Genomic DNA, 19643 nt, shown 5'->3' on the forward strand with positions numbered 1-19643 from the left:
CGAAATGGACATGATTCATCCAAAAGAAAAAACTTTAGCTTTACATCTGGAGAAGATCTGAGGAGTTCTGTTTGGTGGGGAGACTGTTGGTGCCAAAAACACTGAATAAAGTTTTCAATTAAGACCAAACAGAACAGAATATTAACCTTCATAAGTGCAGAATAAGGGCCCGATTGATCTGTCTGAGGAAAGTCGCTGATCACATCTCTAATCGTCATTTACCAGTGGACCCGGTACCGGTCCGTGGGTCACTTCGGACCGGGCCGCAGACAGAGAAAAAGAAATGCATGCTCTAACTTCGATTATTTCTGTTGAGTTTACTTTCTGATCCTGAAGGAAGTTTCACACAAGATCCGTTTTGGTCACGTGACTTAAAGAGGCTAGCTGCATGGCTACCTGGATTGCTAAGCTAGTAGCCTAAAGCTAACAAAAAACCAAACAGTAAAACGTATTTGTAAATTTCTTTGGGGAGAAAAGAATCAGTGAGGAAACCGAAGAAAAGCCTTTGACTTAAAGAACAATAAAGCTGCTGTTTACGGAGCAAAACAGGAGAATTCCTCCACTAACAGAATTATTGTTCTCATGTAGCAGAAAAATCAGACGTAGCTGAAGCTAGAGTCCGGTTGTTAGCTCCCACTTTGACATTAAAGGGAAAATCTTCATAGCAAAGTTAGAAACTTTGCTATGAAGATTTGTAAAAGAGACATTTGAGAATTTTCCAACAGCAAAGCAGAATTACGTTCAGAAACTTTAGCACTGAAAATGTTGAAAAAAATACCCAATGAATGAGGATTTATATAAAGATTAAATATGATCAATCTTTTTGCCCTGAAACATAATCGGAACCTGGATTTATGTTAAAATAACATTCTATGGGGAAAAAAAATCATGTAATCTTTCTTTTATGGAATCTTTTCAAATTAGAAAGGACTTCTACAAATCAATAACTTTATTTCATTGAATATTCATCATCTTTAAAAAAAATCTATGGATATTTTTAGAGTTTTTAAACAAAACTGCTTGGAGTAGCATTTTATTTGGAAAATAGATTTTCAGAAACCGGAAGCTTAAAAATGCTAACTTGAGCCCCGTTCAGACCGAAAATATTATCTACATTAAACCGGTCCGTATCCGGTTTTGGAAAAAGGTCAAAACCACTGACTAATACCATAAAAGAATCATTAAAAATAAAATTAATTGTTTATGTTGATATTGGAAAATACCATTTGGATCGAGACATGGTAGGTTTATTTTACTATAACGTGAGAACAGCTAAGTGGCGTCACAGCAGACGCCACACGTGTGACGCAGCAAAAACTGATCAAACCATCAATCCAGTCCAATTGAAAATGAAGAGAAGAAAGAGATACAATCAAAACTAATTACAAACAACAAATGAATCCTCAGTAAAAACAACCAAAATGACAACAAAAGCATCTGAAGCAGGAGGCACGCCCTCACTGTCTGAGGAGAACCTTTAGTCCACAGATCTGCAGCAGATCGACACTTTTACCTCTGAAGCCTTAATGGAAGCAGACAAAGTAGATGTGACTCATCAAAAACGATGGAAAGGTTAGTCGACAACTGCAATCATTGTTCTCTGCAGAGCTAGCTTCAATTGATTTTCAGAGAGATTATCACAAAGAAAATCTTTCCAAACATTTCATTGAACAAACTGCTCGACTAAAAATCAGGAAACCAAACAAGCCTCTGTCTCCATAACATGGGAACTCCAGACGGATTCAAAATAAAATTTGACATTAATTTTCTCTTTATTTACTGCTAAAGTTTTCAATCTCTGCTCTTCTAACTTTTAGTTTGACTTCCTGTTTTCCTTTCAGGTTATTTAAATGTTTTGTGTAAATCCGTTTCCTTTCCTCACCCCTACATTTAAAGAGGAGCCTCTTGTCACACGAGAGATTGGGAGCAGCATCAATCTCTAGCCGGAAGCGGAAACTTAAGCCGGTTGCGTGAGCAGAAATTCACCAAACTTTAGGAAACCCTTTCTCTTGCATTTAAAGGGTTTGGGAGACTCAATCCTTATAAGAAAAAAATAACATTGCAAATAAAAGAAAAAGTCTGATTTGCCATCATCTTACATCAGATAATTTTCTCTGACATTTAAAATAATCTGTATGTTTCATTTTTAGTAACATCATATTCAGCCATTGTTCACAAACAATAAACATTAATTAAAAATGCATTAACACAACTGTTATAGTCAAATAATAAAATTAAGGCTCTGTTATCTTCTCTATTGAAAAAAGTCATGAAAAGACAGTCAACGTGATAAAAACAAAGGCTCAACATCAAAATAAGATCATCCAGACTGTAATGTCATGATAAACTACAGATTTGAAAAATTAGTCCTGTCTTTTTTTAAGAAAAAAACTCATGCAATATTTCATAGCATCTGAGTCGAAAAACACATTTCCACTTTCCTGTCTGTAAATATTTGTTTAGGCTTTGTCTTAGCTGGATCTTAGTGGCCTCTATAAGTGACCGTCAGATCACATGGAGGGTTTGGGTGTGATCCAGAGTCTCCTTCACATCTGTACTGACTCCAGTTTTACGTAAGAGGATGAATCTCCTTAACGAGACACAGATCTCATCAGGATGCAGACGAGGAGCAGAAACGTCCGTTTGAAGGAATTCTTCTTAACCAGTGCTAGTAATGATATCAGAACAGGATCAATGCTGGATTCTGTTAAACATGGGAGGATTGTAATGTTTTGATGTGATAAATATCAAATTAAAGCAAATGGGACTTTGGTGTTCAGCAATCCCTGACTTAAACACATAAAACAAAAGAACATGCAGTCGCCTCAACTTTAATACAAGATGCAACCAATCAGTCTGATTTTTATACATGACCCACACATATATACGGATAGTTTTAGCTTTTGGAGACGATAAACAGATCATATTGTAAACATGGATTACCATATTTCTTATCTTTTTGTATTTAAGTCGTAGCAGCAAAAAATGCATAAAAGAGGGAAAAAAATAATATAAAACTCGCAGTTTTGCGAATCAATTTCACAAAAAAAGGACCAAAAACGGACATTTCATCTTGAAAGGCAAATGGAAATATTGCAAAAGATAATAATAGACAGAATCTTTGCCGTTTGACTACCATAATCGTATTTATCTTCATGAAACATAGGAGCAACTCGATAAGCGTCTAGATCAGGGGGGTCAAATTCAATCCCACAAGGGGCCAAAATCCAAAACACACCTTAGGTCTCGGGTAGAACAGGATAAACATTTGGTGAACACTCTAAAACTACGTTTTTCTATTTTAAAAAAGTAACTTTTTAACATCACTATGAATAAAAACAGGCAGGAATATTATTCTAGAATAAATCAACTTAAACCTTAAATAACTAAATGTTTTACTCTCCATCAAAATATATTTTTTCAAAATTATGCAAGTTAGAAATGAGCACAAGATAACATTGGGCCATTAATAACAATAAAATAAAATGATCTGGAGGGAGGGATAGAATTACCCAGAGGGCTGGATCCGGCCCCCGGGCCTTGACTTTGACACATGAGGTCTAGTATATTAGCACAACAGAGCAGTAGTTTTGATAACCATAGTATAAAGAATATATGCTAACAAGTCAACTAAACTGTTTTTATCACTAACTCTGTTGAATTGGTCACCGTCTGAGCCGGTTTTGAACGACAGAGGCTTCTTCTTCTGTGTAGCTGTCACGATCAAATACTGATACACACCTATAATGCCCTCTAGTGGTTGTTTTTATTTATTTAAAAAAACAAAATCTCATATAGGTCGCACTCGAGTATAACTCACACCTCTGGCCCAAACAATACAAAAAAAAAACACAACTTGTACTCTGAAAAACATGGTAAATTCGAAGCCAAAATAAAACAAATACATTTTAAAATTTCATTTTTCCAGCAATAACAGAGACTGAATCCTTTAAAACAGCAGCAGTTCTCACCTTTTCTATTTTGTCCAGCCATTCCTTGTTCTGGGCCAGCTCTGCCATGAAGGCTTGGTGCTTCAGCCACTTCTTATGAAGCTTTTGGGTCTCGTCTCGGCTGCTGTCCCTCGCCATCAGCATCTTCTCGTTCACCCAGTCGCCCAGCTGGTGGAGACGAAGAGATGAGTCAAACACGCTGAGGCAGCAATTTCAGCTTTTTAAGATTTAGGAATGAACTAAACCTCTTAACGATGAAACAGTTTCTCACAATCTTTTCTCAGAATTTATGTTTGAATAAAAAAGTGAGCAGAATAAAGTTGATACCTGCAGTGTCAGCGTCAACAAGGTCAAACACGCAGACTTTGGTGACGCACGAGTCACATGCAGGCGGACACACGTGTAACAACAAGCATGGCGGCAGGAATCCACATGTGCACGAAGCAGAATCCAGTCAGGCACTGATCGACACCCCCAGCACAAACCTGCCCCCACCCTCCATCAAAATCCCTCACACTCCAATTATCGGCGTGAACACGGCAAAAGACGCCTGGCGCTGGCAGAGCCGCCAAAATCAATCAAAAATCCAGGTCAGCATCAGTATCCTTATCGGTGTCCTCCATACCTGAATGACCCCCCCCCATCTGTGAAGAGGAGAACCCGTTTACCAGCAGCAGCTTCTAGCGGGAGCCTGCAGGGTCGTGGCAGCTGCAGGCAGCCGATGTCTGCATCCTCGCTCCTTCAAAGATGCTCGCCACCGCAGAACCAGGTCACCGGCAGGAAAGAGGAGAAAATGACGAGGGAGGGGGCGACTTTATGAAGAGCCAAAAGAAAAGCTGCAGATGCAGAAGCGAGAACAAAAAAAGCTCAGCAGCGGAGCGAGGAGATGAAGCGCTCTCTGCTCCCTCCTTGTGTTGGCGAGCTCTCACTGTACGCTGAGCCAGGAGACGAGGGAGGGGCGGGGGCCGACCAGTGAGAGGGGAGAGAACCTCATACTCAAAACAATAAAATGGCAAGCAGCCCAGCTTGTACAGGGGTGCCCCCCCAACAACCTCGCACCCACAGAGTGGAGGCGTCTGACTGAACGGGCTGCTTGGAGGAGGAGGAGGAGGAGAGGGAGGAGCAAAAGCCTTGCACTGGGATATTTGGGGGGGCAGGGGATGAAGGCAACGCCTCCGGGGCTCACCGGTCACAGATAATGATGCAGAGAAGGAGATGATGGAGGAGGGGGGACGGGAGCCAGAAAGACAGGCTTCAAGAAAGAGACTTCATGTTGTAAAATCTGGAGCTGAGAGGCTCTGAAAGCTGCAGCTTCAGCAGCGATCCTCTGCAGCTGCAGCGCCGCTCGCAGGATGCTGCAGTGGTGAAGCAGGAAGAGGAGAGAAAGAAGAGCGGCGGAGGTTCGGAGGGACAGGAGAGGAGGACGCCTCCATCCCGAAGACAGACTCATGGAAACACAGACAGGTGCACGCCCGTCTTTGAGAGGTTCAGCCTCACAAACCGATGTGAATGAGAGAAAAGGAGGAGCGAGGCGAGATGAATGAAAAGGGAGAGAGGGGGGAGGGACGTAAGAGAAGAAGACTGAGGGGGGAGGAAGAAGATGCTGAGGATTTCGGGGGTGTTTCAGAGCGCGATGGTCCAGTTTGAATGGACCAGTGAAAGTTGTTGTAAAACATGATTTGGGGCAGGCAGGAGGGCGTGGTCAGGGGCGGGTCAAAACCACATGAACCCACAGATGAACCCAGAGAAACTGATAAACATGAGGGTATATTCTGCTGAAACTGATGAAGCTGATTCCTGTGAGGCTTCAGAGAAGCAGGATTATGGAGTTAAAAAGACAAAAATCCATAGCTATAAATGAGGCAAAAAGCCATAACAGAATGAGTGAGGAATGCTGACAAACTACCGCCCTTATGTGTTTGTTTTTTTCCTCCCAAAGAGGAACCAAATGACTGAACTGGAGCAAACGGCCAAAAACAGGGGTGTCAGGCTCAACCGCACAGGGGGCAAAAATCCAAAACACACCTTAGGTTGCAGTCCGAACAGGATAAATATTTATTGAAAACAGTAAAACTAATTTTTTTAAACTTTAAAACCATAACTTTTTAACATAATTATGAACTACATATATAGCATTAGCTGCCATAGTGCTAGTGTGAATGCTGGAAGCTTAATTTAGCTGCTGAAGATGCTAGTGCTGATAGCTGAAAATACTGAAATTGATAGCTAAAAACACTGAAGCTGATAGCCGGCTAAAAAATTAACTTAAATGCCAAATTAGCCTAAAAAAACAAAACAAAAAAAAAAACTTAGGTTAGCCAAAACAGCTAGAATGTAGATGAAATACTAGTTAAACTTCAAAATAGCCTAAAGAAAATCTTAATAAATGCCAAAATAGTGCAAAAATCTAGCAGAATGCCAATTTTTAAAACTTTAAAACTTTAACTTTTCAACATAATTATGAATAATTGAAAAAGATGAATATTATTAGAGAATAAATCAACTTAAACCTTAAATAACTTACATTATTTTACTCTCCATAAAAATATATTTTATCAAAATGATAGAAGTTAGAAATCAGCGCAAGTTAACGTCGGGTCATTAATAACATTAAAATCAAATGATCTGGGGGGCCGGATAGAATTACCCGAGCGGGCCGGATCCGGCCCCCGGGCCTCGACTTTGACACATGTGGCCTAAAAAAAAAAAAATCAAATGACTGCAAACACTTTTACGCTAGAGATGATTAAACTTTCTTGTCATTTCTACTCCTGATTTCCTGCTCATGCTACACAATAATGATGCATCTGCATTCCCACTACAACTGAACTGCATCAGAGTTAACCTGCCAGCACGGCTGGGTGGATAAAATCGATTAATTGATTTTAGCTTAACAGATCAATGATCGATTCATAAAAATATATAACAATTAGGCCATAAAGCTAAAGTCTGCTAGCTTGATGCTAACGTTTAATGGAATTTCTCATTGGATGGCTAATGCTAACGCTCGGTCGACCTAAACATACATTGCTGACTAAATGAACATCTTCAGAAACTCACACACATGAATTTTCCAAACTTTTTAAGGAAATATTTTTTTAAAGTAACCATTTGTGGTCTAAACCACTGTTTTTTGCTAATTCTTTGCTTATTCTTCTAGAAAAAAAGTGTACTGCTTTAGCGTGATCACCACCTAGTGGCCAAACTGAAATGTTAATGTTAATGATCTGAACATTTTTGTTGTAGTTTCTTTGTTTGAGAATCCATGTAACACTGTATGCTATTAACAATCTCATCGTTTTATTAGTACATTTTACAGTATGTGAACTATATCAGATTAATATAAATATATTAGAAACATATAGCAGATTAATATGTATTTCTAAACAAATGTGTATAAATGTATTAACTCAAAATTGAATTGAATTGAATCAAATTGAATTGAGAGGATTGAAAAACCTAAAAAAAAAATCTGAATCGAATCAATCCAGGCTTTTCTGAATCGAATTGTTTCTGGAAATTCTAATTGATACCCAGCCGTACTCGCAAGTGAAGCCACACACCAGATTTTAATTGACCAGCGTTCACTACTTCTTTTTTTATTAACTTTCCTGCCTTCAAAACAATCTAACCAAACACTAAACATGAGTGAGGAAGCTCACTTTGACAGGAAACCTTTTCTGCAAACACATTGTAAAGAAACACTGTTAGTTTGTAGACAGTTTTCCAGACATAAAAAGATTCAAAAACTTAGTTTAACTTGCAAGCAAGGAGCGAACAGACACTGGTTACATTCAATCAGCACCCTGAAGGTGCATTCAAAAATCACATTCAGTCATAGTGTTTTGGATACACACACATATATATTCAGAAATATTCAGCCTCTTTTAAAACACAAATATCTGACAAATGCTCGTTTTCAATCCTGTTTGTATCTTGAAAAAAACAGAAAATCTGCAAAAAAAAAACTAATAAAAATGACAAGTTTAAAAATTTAGAAAGCTTTTTGCATTGGCATTTACAAGATTTCATTCATCCAAGCATCCATCCATCCATCCATGTGTGTACTATCTTCCTCCACTACAGCTCCTTCTGAGATCTCTTTCAGGACACTGAGGGTTCCACAGAACCCGCCCTGGATCTCCCACAGAACCGTCTTCCAGTTTAAAGTCTGTGACACATGTCTAGTAGAACATTCTCACCAGACGTCAGACTGTAATCCACCTCAGCTGTCCAGTTTTGATGGGAAAGGCGATTTTATTCCCCTCAGCCACTCTGAAGCTCTTTTCATTTACTGATAATCTAGAGCTCATGACCAGACTGAGAACAGGAGTTTAAATAACAAGTCTGCACGTTCTCTGCTCCTCCCAGCAGAATGTTCCCGCTAGCACAGAAATCCCTCATTCAGTCGCACACTCTGATTTTCTGTCGCCTCTCTGCCCTGTGAGGTGGACACCAGGGGGTATGTTCCGGCGGGTAATTGCCCCTATGGGTTCCCTTGAGGCAATCAGGTCCTGGGGGAGGGGGCAGACTGAACGGGGTTCATTAGGATCTGATGGAGGACAAACAAAGGCCATGTTCCTCACAAACGAGGGCGGAGCCTGGCGGCCGGACCTTCACCCACGAGACCACGGAGTCGTAAAAGGAAGCTTTGACACAAACCTGTGTGTGACTGTGTGTGCTGTACAAACACAATCCACCGCTCACTAGACAACATGAGTGAGCTAAACGCGTCTTTTGATAAAAACACAATATACTGTATTTGTTCAAATATAATTCAAACAAATCTATTTTTTCCTGGTGTCTTGATGTACCAGAAGATGTTTCTCCTTTTCTTTTTGATTTTGACTTGTTGAAGTTCAGAGCAGCAGCAGCTTTCATGAAAGCATCTGTTTTCTTGCTGTCTTCATCCCAGTTTTCCCAGGAAATGACATCATCAATAACTCTTAAATAGTTTCTTAGGTTTTTCAAAACTTAGAAGACTCTCATTTAGAAAGGCATGTGTTTATTTTTTTTCAATAAATCTTCAAATGGTTCAAATTTCAATGTTTTTAAATGTAGTTAAATCCAGTTAGTTTAATCCAAAATATAACGTAACTGCTTAAATGCATCTGTTTTCCTGTTCTTGACATCAAGCCGGATAAAAAACACAATCAAACCAAAAAAAAAAAATCAGATTTCTGAAGAAAGTTCTGTCGTTTTGTTTGCACGTCCTCCACCAAAGTTTGTTCAAAGTTCATTTCATTTTGAAACTGAAGACTCTCCGAGCGGTTGGCTTTGCTTTCTGACAGAAGATCAGATTTCTGTTTTTTAAGGTGTTTTTAAGCTGGAACAGAACACACCCTGTCAGCTGAGAGCTCAGGTTCCAGCAGACTGACGCAGTCTCACACACACTCTTCCTCCTCTGAATAAGTGATGAGGAGCAGCTGAATTATTGAAGGGAACCAAAGGAGAGAGTTGCTGGAACCAAACGGAAGGCGGTGAGTGTGCAGCCTCAGGTGAGAGCAGAGGTGAAGCAGCTGGACTCACCTCATGACAGTCCTGGAGAAACCGCTGCAGCTCCCACTGGTCGTTCAGCTTTTCCAACCACTTCTGGGCCAGGTGTCGGTTCTGGTTCCCCCTGAGAAGATAAGGGACAGTCGGGATGCTTAAACTTATTCTCACTCTGCATCATTAAAAATCTTCAAACATGCAAGAGGTAAAGAAAAAAAAAAGATGGTGTCCTGTGTTTTAAAGTCTCACTCTGATCATGTGATCTATTTTCAAAGCGTTTCCCGTGAATTTTTAATTAACACATTTTTAACATGGCTTTAAGAGTATTTATTGTTAATAAAAAATTAAATTTATTTTATTTATCTTTATGTATTTATTTTGTTTTCATTTACTTTCTATGTTCTATATTCAATACATTTTATGTATAAATAATCAACTTATTTATGATTTGTGTTTCCTGTAGGGATCTTTTGTGCCAAAGCTTGGTCCGTGTGGTTGGAGAAGGACCTTAAGAACTGGAAGTTCTAAAAAAGAGAAACGCTCAGACATGTTTCATCTTCATAACTTCTGAGAGAGCACTTCTCCAGCACTTGTCATAAATGCACGTGGTCTTCGTACCTCTTGGCCAGAGTGTCGATGCGCTCCCTAATGCGATCCGAGTAGATGTTGTTCTGGCTGATCAGGCTTTCTCCCGCCTCGATCACGGCTTTGATCCTGTGGAGGTTCAGCTCCATGGTGGTGGTGAAGTCCTTGTGTTTTTTGATGGCGGCTTCCACCGTTTCCACGGTGGTGGGGAGCTCCACATGAGCGAGGGCCGACTCCTGGAGCGCAAAAACACAGAGAACTCTCAGAGAACTTAGAAAAGAGGAGTTTCATTTCTGGGGTTTCTGAGGTATAGTGACATTTAGCTGTTACATCTGCATTATGCTAGCTATTTTGACTTTTTCTAAGATTTTTTATTTTTGGAGTTTATGTAATATTTTAGCAACAGGCTATGTGTTTTAGTTTTTTTAGGTTAATTTGGACTTTAGCTAATTTTCAGCTACATGCTAGTCGTTTTGGCTAATTTAGTTTTTTTTAAGGTCTTTAGGCTATTTTGGAGTTTAGCTAGCTAATATTTCAGCTACATAGTCGTTTTGGCTAATTTAGTTTTTTTAAGGTCTTTAGGCTATTTTGGAGTTTAGCTAGCTAATATTTCAGCCACTTTCTAGCTTTTCTGGCAAATTTATATTTTTTTTGTTTTTAGTTTATTTTGGAGTTTAACTAATGTTTCAGCTACATGCTAACTATTTTGGCTAATTTAAAATTGTTGTAGTTTTTAGGCTATTTTGGAGTTTAGCTAATATTTTAGCTTTACGCAAGATGTTTTGGCTAAATTAGGCTTAATTTAAGTTTTTTAGGCTATTTTTTAGGCCCCGATTTGTGTGTGCGTAATTCTTGATTTCTGCGTAACTCTGGATTTATGTGTGCATAATTTCTGATTTGTGCGTAACTTAGGATTTGTGTGTACGTAATTCTTGATCTGTAACACATAAAATTAGTCAAAATTTCAGCTCCATGCTAGCTTTTTTTTTGGCTAATTTAGGATATTTGTTTAGATTTTTTTAGGCTATTTTGGAGTTTCTCTAATATTTTAACTACATGCTAGCTGTTTGGGCTAACTTTTTTATTTATTTGAGCTATCTATCAACTTCAGCGTTTCAGATATTAGCCTCAGCGTTTTAGCTATCAATTTGAGCATCTTCAGCTATCAGCACTAGCATCATCAGTGTCCACATTCAGCTTACAGCATTATCGTAGGTAATGCTACATATCTAGCTGGTGCTCTACCTGGTTGTTGAGGAAGGACTCTGCCTGTTTGACGTCTCGCAAGAATAGATGAAAAATGTGGGCCTGAACCAGAACTTCTCTCCTGCTTTCCCACATCTCCAGGAGCTTGTTCCAGCCCACGTCCAGCTTCTGGAGCCACTGCTGCAGCGCGGCCTGAGGCAGAGGAGCATCCTCAGACTCCAGCAGCTCGTTCATGGCTTGAAGCCGCTCGTAGTCTTCCTCATATCTGGAACAAAGACGGGTGGAGTTATTCTCTGAAACCTAAAGGGGAGAACGGCTGCTGCGTTTATACTTCTACCGTCCAATCTCCTCCTTGAGAGCAGCATGTTTGTTGATGAGTTTCTCAGCTTCCTCCAGGTCGTTAGGTAGCTGGTCTGAGGCAGCAGCTGTCTGAGTCTGGACCAGCCAGGTGAGGAAGGAGTCCAGGTCCTGACAGAACATGGAAGAATGAATGTTTTCACAGTTGGAAAAGACCGAAACGCTTCAATTCTAGTGAATCTTCCTCCCGGCTTTTTCTTTCACATCTCTACTCCGACATATGAGAGACTTGATGTCATAGAATTCAAGTCGGGCACAAACCACAATTTATAATTCTTCCATAGATATACATTTCCAAACGACTGGTGTATCTGTTTTGAAAAGGATGCTACCAATATGTCACTACCAAATCCAACTGCCTGATGGGTCAAAGATCAACTGGTTTCCCAGTTTCAGTCTCCGTTAAGACAATTAACATAAAACATAAAATGTGATGTTTTAAGAGGTTATAAAAAGAATCCCATAATCTTGAATTTAAAAAACAAACGAACTAATAAATGATTCTAATGGTTCTATCAGGTAGTCATGAATACTCATCAAATTCATGCAAAAAAAGTCCTCATTATTTTTTTTAAGAATGATAATAATATGTGTAATAATTCACATTTGGGTAAAATGTTCAATAGTTCTGAAGATATTAAAGCTAAATTCACTAAACTTTCTTACATGACTAATTATTAACTAAAATAGTATTTTTTCTAGTTGATAGTTGGAGTGTTTCTACTTGATTGTTAATGCTACTTCAAAAAAGTTCTCTGTTAAAAGCTTTAAATTATAAAATAATGTTAATGAAATAAAAATACACCTGAGTCTGCTTGTGCTTTTTATTTTTTTTTAAATGTGTAACAAAAGTATTGGATTGGAATGATCAAATGACTCGAAATCGGATCAGGCCAAAAAAATCTGATCGGGACACCCCTGGTTAAAACCTTCAGATATGGGAAAAAAATAACATCAATAATCAAATTAAATGATGTTAAGTCAGAAATCGCTTACTTAGGTCAACAGTTTTAGATGACTTCTGTCAGTTCTCATCTTTTTTGTTTCTGCCTCTTCGGTTTCTACATTTGGATTATCCTTTCATAAACTCAACAGCTGATTGTCTCCTTTCATTCAAATACTTGTTAACGTGTCAGAAACTCGACACCTGTATGAAGCTCTGCAGCCGGCTGGCCACCATCAGTGAGTCCTCACACCCCTGCAGAGTCCGCTTTAGCTCCTCCCACTCCACACTGATGCCATCAAAGGGCACGAGGATCTCCATTGCTCGGCCTGAATGAGCTGTGGCCAGATGCTCCGCCTCCTCCTGCGTTGGAAATACAGAATTATTATCAGAGCTCATGACTCCTTGTGGCTCGTTTCCAGATCCCGTACCTGTAGATGCAGGAGTTTGGGCTCCAGGACGGCTAAAGCTCCTTCCATGGTGGACAGACGCCTCTGCAGAGCCAGGACTCCTCCTAAATCGCTGCCCATGTACTGCGTGGCGTCGATGGCTTTCCTCTTCTCCTGGATCTGGGACTTGATCTCGGCGCACTCCAGCAGGTAATTCTGCAGACGCAGCATGGAGTCCAGCTGGTCCTTCTTCTGCTCCACCAGCTCCACGATGCTGTTCCACCTGGTTCCAGAAGGACGGCAAACATCTCAGGTTTAGAAAACAAACTTTTCCTCCATTCAGTTTGGACTCAAGCTTTTATTTTCACCCATAAACAACCTGAAAAGGTGAAAAAAGTTAGTGTGTGTTTAGTGTAGACTTCACTAAAGAAATGAAAAACTATTTAGAAATCATCTCTCTGTGATCAGAATTTAGGAGTCTTTGACATGACGTCCAATAAAGCTGTTAGGTTTATCTCAAAATGTCCTTTGATGTTCTCCAACATTAACTTTCCTTTGTCAGAATATAAATATATTATAGTTGCGTACCGTTATTCTTATGTTCTGTCATTTGTATTCCTGATGGAGGCCAAAACAGCAGAAAGTAAATGTTTAAAATTAGATATTTTTTTTACCTTTAGGGTAAAAAAAAATGTTATTTGTCTTGTTTGTATCATTAAATTTTTCTTCTTTTTTCATTTTTTTGGAATTCATTTCTTTGAAGCAATTAAAATAAAAAAAACTAAAGAAAACAAACAAACAAAAAGAACCAACGTATTCATATAGATAGATGCACATAAACATGTAAATGATTCTATTGTAATTACACTTATTAATTAATAACATACTGTATTTGTATCTTTACATACAACACACTGAATCTAATAAATGTAAAGTTTGTCAAAAAGACTTGAATTAATTACTTGAAAAGGAATGGGAGGAAATAAAGTAATATAATTCAACTCCTACTGTGCTTTAATTAACCATTTTAATCATTTTTATATAGTTATCAGACTTTACCAGTCCAAGTAAAGATCGTTTATTAAATCTATAAGTATTAAAAGTATCAAATAAAAAAGATGAAGTGCTAATCGATGAGACTGAAAGACATTCAAATATTCCAGAACTTATTTATCACAGAACAAGTATGGAGAGCTTGTATCAAAGTATTTAATGATTATGATCAGTAAAGTCTTTTGCATCAATTAGCATAAATCATTTTTTGGTCAAAATCAGTGTCCTCATTTTTTTCCTGATTAAAAACTAAATTTCAATCATTTTCTGCCTCATGCTGCTGACATTTAGCCTCAATAACTCAAGTAATTAATAATCTGAAGAAACGGGATAAAAGCGCATTAACTGAAAACATGAGAAATTAATAAAAAAAATATAAAAATGAACCTTATTCCTCAGATACTTCCTGTTTTAATGAAAATCTACATCATTTATGTAAAAACAAAGAAACTCAAAGTGAGGAACCATCAGCGTGGCATGGATGCTGATGACAGATGGTCACCCCGAGACAAACTCCGCCTGCCAAGGTGACGGGACGGAGCAGCAGTCAATGAACAGGAACATTCAGAGGAGAACCGAGTGGTTTTTACAGGAGCTACAACACAACAGAAGGATCTCAGTATCCAACAATATTTAAAACCTAAAATGTCGTCTAAAACTGCATCAATGGTGATCCATTTTGGGTTCGTCGCACTTCTTATTGACTCTTTCTTTATTTTATTTGTGCTCAAAGAGGAAAATAATCAAAGATTTTTATATTTTAAGTTTAATGACGCAAGAAGGAAGTTGTTTACTTCTGTCACAAAACTGTCATTCTGTGGCTATGATGACTTTTAGCAGAAAAATCTTTAAAAAAAAAAAAATATATATATTTTTTAAATAGATCATTACAACAAAGTATCAGCACCACCAAAAAAATAAATATTATGAGTGTTTTTCTTGTAAATCTATGACTTTAAATCTCGTAATTTACAAGATTTAAGTCGAAGTGAGCCTATACAGTCCAGCAAGCGAACACTGTGAGCAGCAGAAGACCAACTCAACTGTGAAAAGCGTCAGAGCTGAATGTTTAAGAAGTTACAAATGTTTGGAAACTACTTTCTTTGATTTAGTTTATTAAGTTTTATTCATTCTCCGCAGACCCCGTTGATGAAGTCTACCATATCCCTTCAGCTGTCCACTTCCAGCCATTTCTTCCTCCATGAAAGACTCGTTTCCTCCAACTCTGTGATGTTGCCGTCTGAAGAGGCAGAGTTTTGGGAATTGTCAATGTTCTTGTGCTAATGAAACAGACTATTTTCATTTCTCTTTCATTTGGAGAACACTGTTCCGTCTGCGCATGACATAAGGGGACGATCCTGCACATGTGTGTCTCTGAGCTCTTTATTTTACATATGAAACTCAGCATTCCTGACATGAACTCCAGAAAACAGCAACACTGATAATAATTTGATCTTGAATCACCAAAAGGTACAACTTTATTCTCATAATTTAAGTGATACGACTTTTTAATTTTACAAGATTTAAAGTTATAATTTAAAAAATATATTTTGTTTGTAAACTGACCATAAGATTCCGTTGTAGATCATTGAACATTTGGAGTTAAAAGCTCTCAGAACACAAAGTTTCCTTTCAGATCAGTAACTTCTGTGAAGGTGTGAAGTGATCGTTCTGTTCCCAAATGGTAAAGAAGTTTGCTCTGAATTAAAATGTTTTAAGAAACTAAAGTTAAATAAAATATAAATACATTCAGTTTATTCTCTAAATTAATCATAAATCATAAATAAACATGATCATTTTGGCTTAGTTTACTCTTGAAATTATTAGTTTGTTTTACAGTTATTTTCTAAAATGTCCTCTTTAGCTCAGAGTCTTGTAGATGTTAAAACTGACCCTCCACCCCCTGAAAGGATGACTTCTGATTGAAAGTAGGGATTTTAGTACGTTTTGTTCTGCAGCTCAGTTTTATCTGCGAACAGAACCCCTCTGCTTCTGGTACCTGGAGTTGAGGTGGTCCTGACACCCCCTGACCTCTGAGGAGGAGGGGTGACCTCCATCCAGGAGCTGCTGGACGATCTGGTTCACGTCCAGGATCCGTCCCATCAGGCTGTTCATCTCCTGGTCCAGGCTCTCAAACCTGTCAAGAAGGTGATGGAAGTTTAGGACAATCACACATCTGCCGCTCCTCTTCCTCCTCCTCTTCCTCCTCACCTGTGCGCTACCACCTCCACATCCTCCAGTTTCTCCGGGATCTCCATCTTGTCCAGCCACTGCTCCCTCTCGTCGATCCACAGCTCGCAGGCGTTGACCTCGCTGAACATGTGGTAGACGGCGAGCGCGTCGTGAAGCCACTGCTGTCGGAGCACGGCCACGTCAGCCACCTCCGTGTACAGCTGCTCCACCTCCGCCATGCGCACCTGCACCTCCTGCAGAGCGGAAGGTTTTAGGAACGTTCAAATCCGTCCTGCAGAGCTCAACGTCTTGAACCCACCTCCTGCTCGCGGTACTGCAGCGGCAGAACCCCCATGTGCTTGCGCAGCGCCACCACATGGAGGCGATGTTTGTCGATGGCCTCGGTGACCCCTCTGTGCTTCTTCAGCAGCGACTGCGTGGAGTACTCGTCGTGACCGAAGTCCTCGCTGGAGACCAGGCGGTAAGCGTCCTGCAGCCAGGCCACCAGGTCGTCCATTTCTGTGGAAAACTGGAAGAAGTTGAGCGCCTCCTGCAGGTGGCCGAGATGCTGCGCGGCCTGGTCCTCCAGCTTCTTCCACTCGTCTTTGACCTCCATGATTCGCTCCTGGATGCCGGTCGTGCCGAAGCTCTTCTCGCTCAGGATCTGCTTCCCTCGCTTCATGGTGTTCTGCAGACGAAGCAGCAGCTGTGATGGCGGTTTGTTCATTTGGAAATGTTCAATCGCCTGTAGGAGTCTAAACTTTGGAATATAAATGCTATAGATCAATTAAAGTTCGCAAAACATAAAGTAAAGCATTTTTCATCCTCAATCTCCATGTGTCACTACTTTCTAAATTCATTTACTTGCTTGTGTTTCTGCTGGTTTTTCCATTTATATTATTTAAAAAAGCCACAAAAACATAAAAAAGAGAAATTCGATTTTAACAAAAGTTTTCCAACAGTTTCATAAGGTGAAGTAAAACTTGAATGTGGTGCAGCAAACTGATGGGCGCCGGACCTGCAGCAGCGAGCGGTGAGCCAGCAGCTCTCCGGCCAGAGTCTTGTGTTTCTGCAGCAGCTTCAGAACGCTGCTCAGGTCTCTGCCGAAGCCCTGAGACGCCAGGATGGAGCTCTTCTCCCGGATCCATGCCTCCGATTCCTCAAGCTCCTACATTAAAGATGATTTCATAAAGTGTCATTGAAAAAGAAGGTTTAAAAATCATTTGCAAAAATAAGTAAAAAGGAGGAAAAAAAAAACAGAATCTTTAAAGGTTGGTGTCTAAACTAAAGAGGAAGCTAGAAAAATAAGGTATAAAGATAAAGGATATATAATTCTACTTTTAATTCATGGAATGAGGCTTTTATTGCATTTACCCAAAGAACAGATTTTTATTTTATGTTTAATACTTCCTTCCAACCAAGACTTCAGGTTGATTCTCCAAAATGAGTTCAACACAGAAAAACTGATCTGCAGTTTTAGAAGACATTTTATCTTTATGTTCAGTCAAACCATCATTGAAAAGAAGTACACTTACTCAGACAGATTTTTAACTTCATTACACAAAAAACTATTCCAACACTGTTAAAAGCTCTTTATTTTCTGAAGACACCTGGTGGTTTTACATTGATTTTGTTTGCTTATTTTTTTTCTGCAAGTTTTCTTTAAGAATGTGTTCTCCGTAGAGAAGCCCAAACAAACAAAACCTATAAAAGCTGTGTTTCTGTCTACAAAAAGTAAACTGCATCCACTGCTGTCTGGTTTAAAAACAACTTCACACATAAAAAACAAACTTCTTAAGCATCTTTATGACACGTTTTCTGCAAAGCAACTCAAAAGACAAGAATTTCACAGATTAAAACTTTAAATAACCAGATTTGCATCCTGCTGTACTGCCACCTTGTGGCCTCATTAGTTTAGATGTTACAGAACAACTTAAAAATAAATTGAAATTATGTACTTTCTGTCATAGCCAGATGCACTGTGAACTTTTACGTGAATTTACTGTGGGAATTTTTGGGGAGTGACAGGGGAACGCTCAAAAATAAACTGAAGACTTCAGACTCAAAGATAAAAAATAATGTTTTTGAGATTGAAACAGGAGCTTCAAACTGTGCAGAAAATCTCGAGAGATCTGATTCTCCTGAGCTGTTACCTTAACGAAGAAAGACGTGCAGTCCTACCTGAAAAAAGGCCCAGAGTTGTCTGGACTCCTCCAGCTCAGAGCGTCTGTCAGCAGCCAGACGCTTCAGGTCCTCCAGGCAGGAAGAGACGTGATTGACGCGGTTACAGATGATCTGCGGGTCGCACGGCTGGTAACCTGAGACACAGATCTCTCTTTAATTAGAACATCTGAGCTTAAATAGAAACACGGCTGCATATCACTTCACCGTTACGTCAATGTTTTCTCATGTCGAGGTCAAACATGGAGACATTTGGATGAATATGGTGTTTTTAACATGTTCTTGTGGCCTTTTTCTGATGATGGAGGACATATAACAAAGAAAATTAAGATCAAAATTGTGTTTCTGAATATTCCATTAACCATATTGTGGTGAATCAGGAGCAGACAAAAAAAAGCTGTTTAAAAAGATTGTAGTTGTGACTTCTATGTCAATCATCAGACCACAAGCTCCCTGATCCGCTCCATTCTGAAGCATCCACTTGCAGACGACTAGATCCATGAACGTCTTTTTTTTCCCTCATCTGAGCTGGAATCTGGATCAAAACCGTACGATAGCTACAATATTATTCTGCATTTTTGATACACCGGTAATGTTAGCTTATGTAAGCTAGCAGGAGAGCATGTAAACAGAGAGCTCTCAGTTAAGGGTGACAGGAGGAAACGGGGGTGCTCCAGTCCGGCCCACGACTTAGAGGTGAATTTCTAATGAATTCCTGCCGCTCTGCAGGAAGTATGTCCTTGAAAACGACACAGGTTTTTTAATTTAGGCTAAAAACAGCATTATCATAATTAAAAAAACACTGTGAACACTTTGATAACAGATAAAAAAATGATCAGAGTGGGAAAACTCAGTCTTTTTCCGATTTTTTAATTTACCTCTGTATTTTCTATTTGAAAAACTACCTGCTAACTTATTTGACATAATTTCAATCAGCACAACTTCTCCTATGTGACACTATCTTTATTTTGTAATGTTTGTATTCACACAATAGACATAAAATCGTACAAAAACAGAAAATTACTTTAAGGAAAAAGGGGTTCATTTTGCTGCGGAAACCCCAAAAATGTTTAACAAACTTTTTATTTACAACATAGAATAAAGTTTTAGGTGTAATTTTATATAAACAACAAGAATAAAATGTGTCAACAAACTAATCAACCTGTGTTCCAATGAAAATACAAAACATTCCAGTTGAAATCCAGTCAAAAATAGTTTGTTGATAAAGAAACATGACAGACCTCACATCTCCATGATTTATCCTTTCTACTGTTATACAGATAGTTGCTGTATTTCAGTCTGAAACCCTGAAAA

The 19643-nt window shown here is 39.0% G+C and overlaps 1 protein-coding gene across 2 annotated transcripts in view; it reads right to left on the reverse strand.

Annotated features, from left to right (window-relative positions):
* LOC112149718 (spectrin beta chain, non-erythrocytic 4) overlaps positions 1–19643 on the reverse strand; it is an 89918-nt gene that overhangs the window by 38952 nt on the left and 31323 nt on the right. For both annotated transcript variants that reach the window (XM_024277605.2, XM_024277604.2), the window contains exons 14-25: positions 18330–18466; positions 17167–17316; positions 16468–16836; positions 16188–16402; positions 15976–16113; positions 12966–13206; positions 12739–12897; positions 11572–11702; positions 11274–11499; positions 10062–10264; positions 9480–9570; positions 3972–4118 (exon numbers count right to left, since the gene is read on the reverse strand). In XM_024277605.2, the coding sequence (XP_024133373.1) occupies positions 3972–4118; positions 9480–9570; positions 10062–10264; positions 11274–11499; positions 11572–11702; positions 12739–12897; positions 12966–13206; positions 15976–16113; positions 16188–16402; positions 16468–16836; positions 17167–17316; positions 18330–18466 (2207 nt within the window). The remainder of the gene's footprint in view (positions 1–3971; positions 4119–9479; positions 9571–10061; positions 10265–11273; positions 11500–11571; positions 11703–12738; positions 12898–12965; positions 13207–15975; positions 16114–16187; positions 16403–16467; positions 16837–17166; positions 17317–18329; positions 18467–19643) is intronic.

Source organism: Oryzias melastigma, linkage group LG13 (assembly GCF_002922805.2).
Source record: "Oryzias melastigma strain HK-1 linkage group LG13, ASM292280v2, whole genome shotgun sequence".
NCBI lineage: Eukaryota > Metazoa > Chordata > Actinopteri > Beloniformes > Adrianichthyidae > Oryzias > Oryzias melastigma.